General features: G+C 35.5%; 1 protein-coding gene and 1 pseudogene across 1 annotated transcript; both read right to left on the minus strand.

Annotated features, from left to right (window-relative positions):
• Positions 1-2,714: 2,714 nt before the first annotated feature.
• Positions 2,715-3,264, minus strand: LOC119996928 (annotated as a pseudogene).
• An 803-nt stretch (positions 3,265-4,067) lies between these two features.
• On the minus strand, positions 4,068-4,800 carry LOC119995855 (protein EPIDERMAL PATTERNING FACTOR 2-like). The gene is made up of 3 exons (XM_038842309.1): positions 4,631-4,800; positions 4,453-4,526; positions 4,068-4,348 (listed from the first exon to the last, which is right to left on the minus strand). Exons 1-3 carry the CDS (start codon positions 4,728-4,730, stop codon positions 4,133-4,135), a joined length of 390 nt encoding a protein of 129 aa, XP_038698237.1. The 5' UTR covers positions 4,731-4,800; the 3' UTR covers positions 4,068-4,132.
• Positions 4,801-14,459: the final 9,659 nt, after the last annotated feature.

Here is a 14,459-nt window from a genome sequence, read left to right on the forward strand (position 1 = left end):
AAAATTTTATTTAAGTACAAACTATGGGGCCAGTGTGGGCCCCACGTTAACTTTTTTTTAAAAAAAAGGCATTTTCGCCTTCATAAGCTCCCATTGGGAGCGGATGAAATGCCAACGGAAATGCTGTTGCATAGCCAGTGTTTCCGCTGGCACCGCTGTGCCGTTTGGCACAGTGGTTCAGCAAAGCGGGACCGTTAGCGTACCCGCTGTGAAAAACAGGCAGCAAATCCACTGACCCTCAGGGTCCACCATTAAATACAAATTTCATTATTCAGCATCAACCATCCAAAAATCACAGAATACCACTCTTAATCATCTGTATACCATCCATATCCAACCATACACATAATTCTTCATACTACATCTAACACACACAAACTTGACAATGCAAAACAACAGGTCATGCATATATAACCATATCCTTGCATATTTACCACTAAAACATAACCATACATGTATATATAAAACACACACAAATACTACATAGATACACAAAACAGTTAATGTCCAGGCCACCTCCGTCACGCATCCTCTTGCTGATCCGCAGCCTGTGCACTAGATCTTGTCTCACCTGTGGGGAGGGAAAGTAGATAGGGTGAGCGGAAGGCTCAGTAGGGATAAATAATAGAATATAAAAACAATAGTATGGCTGAAAATTTATAACGAATCATCAATGCAACAATATGCAGTGCAAAGCTAATGCACCCAATCAATCCAACCGAACCTCCATATCCTCCACTAATGACACCCAAGCCGGCGAATCAAATTCCCGCCCCGCGGCGATAAGTCGACGAGAATCCACCGCACTACCTCTCTCTCTAGCATCCAATCAATACCACAATTACATATCCGTCAATCTCAAACCGCGAGAGAGAAGGTTGGTACGCATGTGGTCGCAACCACTCACCGCTGGCCCCACGGTGATATTCAGCCTGTCACGCTTGGCCTAGCATTACATACTAGCCAACGTACAGTGACAAATACCGCTACGGGAATCCTGTGGACTAGGACCATCACAAGGCTCCTATCCATCATCCACGCACGTGCCCAAATCATCCAACACCTAACGTGAGCCCGAGTCCATCCTCGGGACACACCATGCATGTAATGTAATTCCTACAATTCATGTCATTCACACAATAATTATAAATACAACATCCATTCATCATGATGCATGAAGATTACATGATGCCCGATTTATGGCCGAGCATGTCATGGGTTATAATGCATAACAATAATAAACTTTTAAGTAACAATGAGATAATATGAATTGGGCTACGGCCTTTCTTTGGAACAAGCAAAGAGTGGCCCAAAGGAGTTTACCGAGTCAATCGAAATAGTATTCAAAGCTTGTCTTTTATGAAGATTGAAAATAGCAAAGAAAGGGGGAAAAATCCCTACCTCGAAGTGGACTCGAAACTCTCACCAACAAGCAATGTACACTCCATGCCAATTCACAAACCTATTTAATGAAATAAACTCCACTTAATTCCCATATTCATCAACCCATTTAAATCCCACATTCCATACTCCACAATATCCTCATTTCCACTCAATTTATATTCTACCTTAAATCTCTAAGGTTAAACAATTAAAATCATACCACAATATTATTTTTCATCCTAACACAACCTTAATTAAACAATTGGAGTCAAGAATCCTTACCTTGAAGCTTGGTAATTCCACCAAATCAAGATAACAAAGGATTCTCTTAAATTGATTCAAAAACTTCACTTGAACCTAGAAATATAACAAAATTAGAATCAAATTTGAAGTTATTGAACAAGGAAACTCTCATTGAGCCAAAAACCCCAAAACTCATTTAACTCTCAAACCCTAAAACCAAAACTTTTCCTCAATCCAACTCTTTTCTTAGAGGAAATCAAAGCATGTGTGTGTGTCCACCTAAGAATGACCCTTGCCGGCCGGAGCTTCGCCGGAGAGTCGCCGGAAATGGCTGCCGTGGGTGGGTGGTTGGAGCAAACAAAGAAAAGTGTGTTAACTTTTCTTTTTTTTAAAACACTTGGGTGAGGGCTGTGATGCGCCCTCACCCATTTATGTTTTTTTTTTTTTTTTTTTTTAAAAAAAAACCTCAATTATTTATTTTTTTCTCTCTTTTAACTTTTTACCCCAAAAATAATTTCCTATATTCTTTAAATCCTCCCAATAATTCTTTTTATCCTACAATTTTATTCTTTTTATAACTAAAGCCAATTTATTCATTTTATTTTATTATTCTATATTTTTTTTTTGAGACGGGGTATTACATATTCTCTCCAGACTAACTGTAAAAGGAGCATTAGACATGTGAACAATGTACACAGAAAAATTCACTCTTTTGATTACTTTGGTTCTCCCTTCGAAGAATACTGACTTGAGCGTCGAAGTATCCTATGTTATAAACCTTGGCAGAACCACAACCCCAAAAAGTAACCCCTTTTTTTTGAAAAAAAGAATCATTCATAAACTACCAAAAAGATTACAGAGAATGAAACAAAAGATGAGCCTTATTTGCATCCCCTATTTTATTAAGTATACCCCATTAACCTATAAAAAACCTAATCTATCAACACCCCCACTTGACCCTACCATTCTTAACCCTAAATTCACCAAATCCTTTCCCTCTTCCTTTCCTCCTTTCCTTGCCCCAAATCCTTCTCTCCTTCTTCCCTCCTCCTCCTACGACTTAGACGTCATAACTCAACTCATTTTCTTCACACATCTTGCATACTCAAACCTGGTGGAAGAGATTGCTTCAACTTGTCAGCCTTTTTCGAGTCAAACGACACAAGGTATAGAGGTACTTGGAGCAGCAAACCTTGAACTTAACAACATCCTTACTCCTCTTGATCTTGATAGAGCGGGCATCCTTCCTCCTGGCCATTAGGAGGAAATCCTTGAATTCAAATTGGGGTAGCATAGGTTCTTTAGTCGTTGGAACTGATTTCGTTTCCAGTAAAATTTACAAAGGGAGAAGGGAGGAGGTAGAGGAAAGCAAGAAATTGTAGAGTGTTGATTGAAAAAACACAAAAGTACGCAAAATAGGGTGCACTCATAATTTTTATGTTTTTAACTGGAGGTTTGTTTAGATTGGGGTGTATTCAATAAATTGTGGGGTGCAAATTATAGGGTGTATACACTAACACCTTTGGCCAAACGCACAAGGGAGTGAGCTACCTCATTACCCAAGCGATTAACATGCAAGCACTGAGAAATACCAAGTCTACTCATAAGGGACCTAGCTTCTCTAACAAAATACCCCATTCTAGAGCCTAAAAAAACATCCCCAGTCAAAGCAAGAACTACATTTGTAGAGTTTCCAAAAAATAACTTGTGAGGTTGGAGAGCACAATGCCCATATAAACCCCATATCAGAATCCTATATTTCTGATGTGGAATTCAATTCGTAACATTCCACCATGCTCCGCAACCCCGACGCCCACACAGGCTGTCTTTGCACTAGCTAGTCCCGACGCACTGGTGTCACCACCTTTGTGGCTAGGCACTAACTAGTCCCAGACGAATACTGCTATAGTGATCTGTTAGATGTAATAGATCATTGTAGCTTTGGTGTATCATGAACTGTGTTTTTAGATTTTAATTAAAGACTTTAATGATTGGAGAAATTAAATAAAAGATTAAAAAAAGGTATTAAAATGAATGGAGAAATTAATATTTTAAAGAGAGGATGTTTTAGAGGAGCTAGCTGATATAAAGGGCCGTTGAATTGTAATTCTGTAAAATTATAAAATGATTCATTTTACTGTATTTTTAGAGAGTATGTTAAAAAAAACTGATGTGGATATTCTAAGGCCAAATGCAAGACAGAAAAGCCTTTTGAATGATTTTGAAGGTGACATCTCTTTCTTCTTCTTTTTTCTTTTCTTTTTTTTTTTTAATTTTGAAATGCTTAATTTGCTGACAAATATAGGGCCATATATTTATTTAATTTTATGAATTCTAGCCACAAGAACATATCGATCTAAGTAAAGACAGAGAAGATATATAATTCAATTAATTAAACTAATTAACTAACAAAACAAAAGTTACAAAGTAATTTGCCTCAATTGGATTCTACAAAATTAAACAAACATTTAATTTTTGATTAATTTAGAGGGCGAAATAGTAGTAGTCAATTGGAAGGAACGTGATAGTATTTGCCTTTACACATGCAACGATACACAATAGGGCAAGACTCGATAGAGGTAGAGCACTTGAAGCTTATCACCACTCGCTTGCATGGAAAGCATGCTCCACATGCATGGGAACAGTCTGGTATGCTCGATCCTGTTGGGTATTGTTCCATCCCTACTGCTCCTTCTTCTTCTTCTTCCTTTCTTGACTCTCTCTACACAACAAGAGAAAAACAAAATAAAACCCCAAATTTAACCAAAAATATATTAAAAAAAACATTTATAGATTTTAGTTTTTAATTAAGGACAAATTAATTACCTTAAAGTAGTGTGATTTATCTTGACCATGATCAATATTAGAGACACCTTCTTCGTCCGAGCTATTAGGAGCATCTACATATGTAGAATTAAAACGAAATTAAATTAGAAAAATTGCATGTAATTAATCTCATAATTAGCTACAATTAAGTAACTAAACAGAAAGTAGAAAAACTTACGTTGAGTGGGCAGCAAACGATTGCTCTTAACAACAAGGAATGCAGTGAAGATAAGTACAAGAACAATGTATAGGTGGGCTCCAAGAGACAACTGCTTCATGACTTGTTTGTATTGTTAAATAATTTCTAGCGATTATATAGACAGTTGAGAGGTATAGAAGAGACAATTGATTTGGTATATGTAGGGAACGCAAAGCAAACAAGGTTGGTGTGTATATATATATATACACACATACATACAAGGGAGAGAAACTGTATTTAATGTAGAAGAAGGTACACCTGGTGCACTTCACATGATCCTTGCCCCTCTTTAATTTCCAAGATACTTCACATGTTTTGGTGTGTCTCTTACAAAAAATAATGATAACAATATTCAATTATCCAAACCTTAAATGAACACAAATATATACAGAGGCGGACCTACTTACATATCACTGGGGGCACGGGCCCCCGGTCAAATTTTTTTTTTTTACACTAAATATGTTATATATTTGTAATAAATTTATTATTAGGCCCCCAATCCATTCAGTCTAATCCATCCCACTAACTAACTAACACTTATAAAATGTCAAGCTCAAGCCACTTTGTCAAGCACAAACCAATATTCATAAGTGATAAAGCCCACATGCCAAACTCAAGCCCTCAAATCTTCTCAACCTCTCAACCTATTATTATTGTGTTTTTCTATTGGTGATATATATTTCTAAATCGATTACATGAAGAAACCCAAAAAAAAATTCCGGGGGTGTTGCCCCCGGACCCCGCATTACTTTTTTGCCTCCAGTGATTTCAATTCCTGGGTTCGCCACTGAATATATATATATACCTAAAATGGTGTACAAGTACGTCAAATTTTTGAATTTGACCGTTATTGGAAGCGTTCCCGCCATTTTCTTCTCCTAACCTTTAGTTGTATATGGATATATAATGTCCACAAAAATCCTCCATTAATACGTTTGTAATTTTCTATATTTTTTGTCGAATTACTAGAATGGATGTACATTTCCACAAGACAAACTACGTTTTGATTCTCTTCACAAAATTATCATTCTTGCGAAGAGAAACAGAGAAATTGATTGGAGGAAGAGTTCGTTTAGAGTTTAGAATTTACAATTTAACTAGCATTTTATACAATTTTTTTTTCATAATTTACTAGAGAGCAATTGTCACATGTGACCCGCCATGGATAATCCAAATCCAAGTTCAAATTTCATCTCTCCACTCTCTCCAATAGATTTATAATAGCATCGAATATATAACAAAAATATGTGTACAACTACATTGTTCATTTATCAAAAAGATGGAATTAATTTTTTTTATACATAGAACTATTTTATTTTATGACACAAATGTATAATACATTTATTTTTATCGTTTTGATGATAATAACAATTAAATATTGAGAACCACGAGTACCTTAGATGACATTCATGCGTGTGGTATCTCATAGAGATCTTAAGTTCGAGTTTCCCCATCGATCTCCTTCCCCTGTAATCAAAATAGCAATTAAATATTTGAACTTTGAATGTAACAAAACAATTTGATGAAAGTAGTCATATACCACTCTTATTAAATGTACAGAAACTACATTGAATAGAGTTAATGCTGCGCGGGAACATTAAAATGTTACAAGTTTTTAAAAGTGATGCTTGATGGAACTCACGTGCATGGAACCCTCGAAAATATTATTCTGTTAATTGATGTGATATGTCGAAGCCCTCATTGAAACCATTTAGCCCTTTAATTAATTAAACTCTCTCCATTTAATTAAAAAATGATTTTATTTTTAGAGTGTTCAATTTTTTTTGATACATATATTTTAAAAATTAATAAATAAAAAATAATTCTGAAAAAAATAATAATACTAATTGAATCAGAGTACTATTGTCCAATACAATTCGATAGACCACGTCTTTTTGTCATCCATTTTTGAGGTAGAAAGCCTCTCACACACCTGCTTCCGTTTTGGTAGTTTTTTTTTTTTTTTTAAAGTTAAACATTAGTTTATAAACTGTGAAAAATACATTAAGTTCATAAACAGTGAAATGAACTGTTACTTGTTTGATGAAACTTGTAAACTGATACTATAATGCACATATATTGCCCGCCCCAATTGAGATCCACAATTTGGGGGTTCGATGTGTTAATCAGCACAACAATTAAACTGAATCTTGCAAAAATAATATCCACAAAAAGCAATTGATCAAGCTATTTGCAAATCATACACAAAAGAACAAGCATATTAGTGATACAAACTTCTTAGGTTTTGCAAAACAAGAGAATACAAATTAGTACTTAAAATGAATTCTGGCACATAAAGAGCGTATATTAGCGATGGTAGCGAGTCGGGTACCCTCCAAATAACGAATATTAAAATTATTTCCGTTTAAGGTACCCTATACAGAAATCGTTCCAAAATCGTCTTAAAAATCATTTAAATTTCTAAAATTGGTATTGTTCCATAACCGTTTACTATCGGACACCCATTGACAACTTAACTTTTAATATTTTTATTTTGCATAGATGGTTGGATAATTGTTTATAAAATCTAAACCCATCCCAAACCATGTCAACAACGCCGTCAAGTCATGTTGTCAAACGAAACGTTAATGACAAAAATAAAGGAAAGCACATGAGCTTACCGTACAATTCGGCCCTTTTTTGCAGGCCCATATCACTAGGGCCTTCTTGGAGCATTGTATGAACTCTGTTCATTATTGTGCACTCCAGCCCGCTCAACCAAGGCATCAATGTTGATGTCACCTGACCGTAGGGCTACAATCGAACCGAGCTGAGCTCGAGCATGATTCGAGCTCTATTTCCATGTTCGAGCTCGGTTGGAGTCGACAATTCAAAAGCTTGAGAATTTTAACTAGCTCACGAACTCAAACTCGAGCCCAAATTCAAGCTAGAATTTGGTATGTATCATATATATGATAGTGATATACATACATAATATTAGTATCCACAATGATACATAATGACATGTTATGCTAACTAAGCAGCTAACTGGACAATTTCAAAATTCAAAAAACGGAACCCTAAAATGCAATGAAAAACCGCAAGCTCATGTTTCTAGAAAATCCAGCATTCGAGATTTCATCCAAATTCTCCCAAACGACGACGGATAAATTATTCCAGCGAGTGCTCTCTGACATGGATGACATCGACTATCTGATTATTTTATAGATCCGACACAAATTGTTTTCTTTGGCACCATGGGCGGAACCACCCATGCCCAAGGGGGGCCCTTAAAAATTGTTTTAGTAATAATATATATAGGTAAAGGGAAATTTTATCTATATACCACAAAAATACTATTTTTACCCCACTTCTTAATTTTTTGTAGTTTACATAAATATCATTGTATACAATGACATATTAACCCTTAAAAAATAATTTAAAAAAATAATTTTTACATATTTAATTAGACACTACTAAGTTTACACCAAGATTCTCCAAAGAAAAAAAACAACAATAGCATGTCATTTTTCTGGAAGAAAAACAACACGGCCCTGTCTTCAGAAAAACGACATGACCCTACCGATTTCTAGAGAGAAAATCGGACTTGGTTTTCCAATTTTCGTTTCAACAGTTTTTAACACAAAATCAGTACATGGAGTACAATTAACACACCCACTAATGCTATATAACAATTACTTTATCGATCTTTTTCGATTTGAGAGATTTTCATAAGTAATATACATATTATAGAGAGATTTATAAATCAAAGACATTTTCTCTACTCAATCTCCGACTGTTTGATCTTGATATTGAGTGTCTTTTTAGTCGAAATTGCAAGTCGATGCTTTTTGGTCGGAAATGAACTTCGAATTTAGTGTGGAGAATCGGTGGCAGCAACCATCTGGGCAGTGGCTAAATTGGTAAAAGAGTGTGAAGGTGAATTTGGGGTTTAAGAGACAATGGGGGTGTGTAAACTTAACCATAGAATTTCTAATATTTTACACATCAAGGGTAAATTGGTCATTTCACTATAATTTTGTGTGTAGACTTATAATTTTTTGTTGTAAACTTATCATGTTCAAAAAGTGATGTAAAGATAGTGTTTTTTGTGGTGTGTAGATAAAATTTCTCATAGGTAAATTAAGTAACTTACTCGATAAATGACCCCATAGCCCAATAAAAGGTTACATAATATGGGGCTAAGATAATACATTAATAAAATACATACCCAACTGAATAAGTGAGGCTAAAAGATGGACAACCCAACTAATGATGATGATACATGTCCCCATTAGCCTAATACAAGATTAATCATAAAGAGAGTCATTTGATAAGGTAGAAAAAATGAAAAAAATTAACGATGCATTTATATGGTTCCATGAGATTGTGGTTGTAACGCCCCTCTTTTAAGGTGCCACATGATAAGGTAAATTGATCAAAAGTCAACCTCATGACCTTTGACCCATCCACCGTAAGCCTTATCGAATAAAATTAATTAAATACACCCTTAAATATTAAATATACTTCTTATTCTTACAATATCTCAAGACTAAACAAACTTATCAAAAATAAAATTCTAATGCCACGATCTCTAAGGCCGCGTCCTCTTTGACTCTTCCTCTAAATGTCCCGATTATTTGTCTACACGATTGAAATGTGCAGAAGAGGTTAGCCCAGCTATATTATCAGTTTAAGAATTTAAAAATGAAATTTCCAAAATATACTTTTAATTCAAGAAAGTAAATATTCAAATATCTCAAAACTTATTGTTTATTATTGTAGAGAATTCATGTTCACAAAGTAAAGGTTAGTCATAAACTAATCCCTTACTAGGCTTAGTCGAAATTAGCCTCAAATAACATTTCAGAGTATAGGTTAGTCATAGACTAAGCCCATACTAGGTCTAACCATAACTAGTCTCGATTTAATCAATTGCCTGAGTCGGTATAAAACCACCCATTTAGCTCAATCATCTCCACAACCGAGCCAAGGTTGGGGATAGTTATGTGCACATGCTAATTATATAAATTCCACATATAATTTCATCGAATTCTCAACATAGCATCAATGGGTACATGAACAGTTTCAAAAGCACCACTAATCTAAAATGAATTTACCCTATTAAATCAAAGGCAAATATTTTTCATGCTTCAAACTCAAAACCATGTTCCAAGACATGCTTCACCAAAAATTCAGCTATTCAATATCACTTTTTACGAGTAAGGATATTTCTTATAATTACTCATTTTCAATCCACCAAAAATAATCCATAGATATATATTTCACAAACGACTATTTTTCTTTGATAAACATTTCTTTTATAAAATCGAATTCGCAAACATAGAATCAAAAGAGGTTTCCATATATTTTTATAAGTCCTTTTTATAAAAGCACAAAAAATATTTAACATGTTGCAGCACAAGGGTGCCTCATCTTTTTAGTGTTTACTAAATCCTTAAGCCAATGTTTTCTCTGTACATTAATCGAACACCAAATAAGGGATCTTCGTCCACTTGCCCTATTAATTAAATAAAATACATATATCACAAACATCCCCAAGCCATTAATTAACACCAAATAAAACCATAAAAAAACATACTAATCACCAAAAACTCATCTCACTAACCCATGCTCTTACCCGAAACACCACATTGTCTAAAAATAATTCGACCCATCTCATACCATTATCGAATAAGCCATATCCTGCAACAAAATCTAAGATCCCATATGATTCAAATGGTGTCCAAGGTTTCTTTAATAAAACATGGGCTATTATCCATGAACTACAAAGATCACCTTTTTAGTTTTCACAAACCAAATTCATATCATCACATACACCACATCACCTACCAACTTCACAACTCTGAGAATATCTCATACTCAAATCAATTGTAAACTAGCAACCGTATACATACAATGATTTGTTCACCTATAACTTATATACAAAAATCATAACATGTCTACTTATCTTTGATTACCAGAAAACTCACCAGAAAAATCAATCCTTAAACACCAGTCTTGATCTGATTCGATCCACTACCTCAAAACCGAACAAATTGTTGCCAATCAACTCCTGAACTCAGCTTTTGTCCAACCAGTTCATAGTCCTTGGCAGCAACCACATACCAAACTAATTAGAGAATTCATTGTATCCGAATTCCATGTTAACCATACAAAAATAGAGTTATCAAAGAACCTTACCTTATCAATAACTTGTATGTTGCACCTCCAGCACCTCAAACACTGCTCTGGGATACTCATTTTTAGAGGGTTTGTACAAGAACAATTCATGAAGAACACTACCCCTTTTATAGATTAATCCTTAATTAAATTCATCAACCTTTTGGAATGCCCAAACCTCCCAACCTTTTATGCCTTTAAAATTCCTATTTATTGATCTCATAACCTCCCTATTATGGCCTTGAATCAACCTCTTAAATTGTGACATAAACAAATCAACCTATGTATACCTAAAACACCTTTAAAAGGTTGTATCTGCGATAGGTGTCTGGACAGCTATACCTCGATCGATCGTGTTTCGCCATGGGTTTGCAAAAACTGAAATTTTGGGAACATATGTCCGGACGGTACACCATACTTGTTGTCCGGACACCTGTTGTGTAAAAACAACAGCTCCATCATCTTATAAATCCAAACTAATTTCCCATCAAGCCCACTTAATTATACCAAGTTGTAGCAACTGGAATCGCGACGCGGACGGACTTATAAAAAACAATGAAGCCGTCACCAATTGATTTGGAGGTGCAATTGGCCACCTTTTAAAATGTTGGTCTACGATTAGAAAATTGGGTTCGGGGGTCGATTGAGTGTGGGGAAGGTATTAGCACCCCACAACACCCGCTCGCGCGATTACCAACACTTGGACAAGGGCTAATATATTTTTATTTTTCTTAAAAATTGATTTCTAGAAACTTCACCCATACGGGTACAGAATACAACGAGAGAGAGACTTACAAAAATATCTTTGAAAATTGATTTTTGGAAAGCTCCTCCCGTACGGGTACAGAATACCACGAAGAAGAAACTTACAAAATTCAACCAAAGGTATTTTTGAAATTTTATTTTGGATGTCCCACTTTCGAATTTGACAATAATTAATTGAATTAAAATCATTTTTCTGTAGTGGGTGGTAAAACCATTTTTGTTTCGGACGACAGCTATTCCGATTAAAAGAAAATAAAACAAATACAAATCAAGTGTTGGCCCAAAAAGAAAATAAACTCATAAATTAAAAATAGTGGTGAAATTCCTCCTGTACGGAGACAGAATCCCACGAAAGAGAACACCCAAAATATTCCAACCCTCCGGCAAGCGTGACTCCAAATAGAAGCTCTTCCTATACGGGGACAGAATCCCATGAAGGAAAAAACTTGCGAGTTCAGGATCTTATTGTTGTTGGTGGGGTTCTCACTAGGGCTATGCAACTGAACCCATAACCCGGACCAAACCGAGAACCGAACCGGTAGGTTTGGTTTGGTTTTGATCTTTGACCTTTTCTCGTCGTCTTTCCAGTTTCCATCTCTTGTGAACAGGTAGGTACGTGCCCTTGTTTTTCTTCCTTTTCGTTTATTGGCATATCTCTATTTGAGCTCATGTTTTCTTTGATTTCTATTCTCCTGTGCAATAAAAGATTGAAGGTTTTCTAAAGCACGGTCGCCCTTTCTAGCCACATAGTCTTTCCATCTCTTACGAACAGGTATGGTTCTTTGTCTTCTTGATGATTTTTGGTCTTTGATAATTGTGTGTATATGTAATTATGTGTATATGACTAAATGTAATTGCCTATTTGGTCTTCGATAATTGTGTGTATATGATTATATGTAATTGCGAATTTGGTCTTCGATTTTTAACCTGTTCTTATATGTAATTGTGTGTATCATAATGGATGGAATTTATTGTAGGATGACAATAGTGGAGGGGAATAGTTCCCAATCACCATCCCCTCCAATTTCCCAATCTGGAGATACAGCAGAAATAATAGAAGGTGTTGAACCAGTGGTAACACAATCAGAAGTTGCAGAAACACAAGTTGCTGTAGGGACACTCCCCCCAAGTCCTGGTAAGAAAAAATCTATTGTATGGGATCATTTTGATAGGGCAGTGGTAAAGGGGAAGGGCAAAAGGGTAGTTTGCAGGCATTGTAAGCATGATTATGCATGTAACACAATGGTTAATGGGACTTCAACTTTGAGGACTCATTTGCTTCATTATTGTCTTAATTCTCCAATTAAAGAGGACAAAAGGCAAAAAACCCTTTTATTTGAGGGCAAAGGTAACCTAGTTGCACATTCATTTAGCCAGGAGAGGAGTACTCTAGAATGTGTGGAGATGGTTATAATTGATAAGCTCCAATTTAGGTTTGTGGAAGGGATAGGGTTTAAACGATTTATGAAAGAGGACTAACCTAGATTTGATCCACCATCTCGTTGGACCGTTGCTAGGAAAGTTTGGAGTGTTTATCTAGATCGTAAGGCTACCTGCGAAAGTATCCTCTCTGTCAACAACCAAAGAGTCTCTCTTACTACTGACACGTGGACTTCCATTCTAAACGTCAACTATATTTTTCTCTAACAACCCATTTCATTGATGATGATTGGAAGTTGCATAAAGAATTCTAAACTTTTGTCAGATTACCAACGACAAAGGTGATGTCATTGGGAGACTTATTAAGAAGTGTTTGAGTGATTGGGGTATAGAAAGAGTGTTCACCATCATGGTTGACAATGCATCGGCTAATGACGGTTCTATTAGGTATGTTGGAAGACAATTGAGGTATTGAAAAAACTTTACAATTTGAAGGGGATCTTTTACGCATGAGGTGTTGTGCACATATCATCAATCTAATTGTTTCAGATGGGTTGAGTGAAATGCATAGCTCAATTAAGAGTATTCGCAAGGCTTGTAAGTTTACTAGATCCTCTCCATCTAGATTAGAAAAGTTTTGACAATGTTTATTGTTGGAGAAAATTGATAGCAAAGGTCTTATGCCTTTGGAGTGCAAAACTAGGTGGAATTCAATTTATTTGATGTTAGAGGCAATGTTGAAGGTGCAAGGGGCATTTGAGAGATTGGAGGAGTCCACTAATTATGTATGTTATTTTGATAGTAATGATAATGATGATGAGAATCAGCTTAGTAAGAGAGGAAGGGTTGATGATGTAAGGAGGAAACTCATGCCTCCTAGTGCCTCAGATTGGTCTTATGCTAGGGCTTTTGTCAAGTTCCTAAAAAAATCTATGATGCAACTTTGAAGCTTAGTGCCTATAAAACAATGACAGCTAATGTGCCTTTCTGTGAGATTTATATGATGGCTAATGAATTGAAAAAAACAATGAGAAGTGAAGATGAATTCTTAAAGAAGGTTGCAACTTCAATGAAAGCAAAGTTTGACAAGTATTGGGGTAATATCAAAGATGTCAACCAAGTTATGGTTTTGGCGGTAGTCCTTGATCCTCATTACAAAATGGACCTAGTCCAATAGGGATTTGAATTCTTGGAAGATGAACCTACAATGATTGAAGGGTTAGTGTTTAGGGTGAAAACTCTCTTATTCAACATTTATGAAGATTATAAAAAGGATACTCCGGGAGTTGCTCAATGGAGTATGGAGGCTACTAATGATAATGAGGGAGATGTAAATGAAGAGGAGAGAGATGCAAATTTGGAGTTGTTCATGAGAAGAAGAAAAGAGAGAGATGGGGTTCAAATTAGAAATGAAGTTGATAAGTATTTATTGGAGGCGACCGAGAACCCTAAAAATCTTGGATTTAATTTATTGGATTAGTGGAAAGAAAACCAGCCAAGTTATCCAATCCTATCCAAGATTGCTAGGGATATATTTGTT

This window comes from Tripterygium wilfordii, chromosome 4 (genome assembly GCF_013401445.1).
Source record: "Tripterygium wilfordii isolate XIE 37 chromosome 4, ASM1340144v1, whole genome shotgun sequence".
NCBI classification, from domain to species: domain Eukaryota; kingdom Viridiplantae; phylum Streptophyta; class Magnoliopsida; order Celastrales; family Celastraceae; genus Tripterygium; species Tripterygium wilfordii.

Excerpts from the sequence above, each read along its gene's own strand:
- LOC119995855 (XM_038842309.1), bottom strand. The coding sequence starts at position 4,730 with ATGAAGCAGTTGTCTCTTGGAGCCCACCTATACATTGTTCTTGTACTT. Across the intron at positions 4,527-4,630 it reads TCGTTTGCTGCCCACTCAAC|ATGCTCCTAATAGCTCGGAC; the intron begins GTAAGTTTTTCT and ends CTACATATGTAG. Across the intron at positions 4,349-4,452 it reads ATAAATCACACTACTTTAAG|AGAGAGTCAAGAAAGGAAGA; the intron begins GTAATTAATTTG and ends CTTGTTGTGTAG.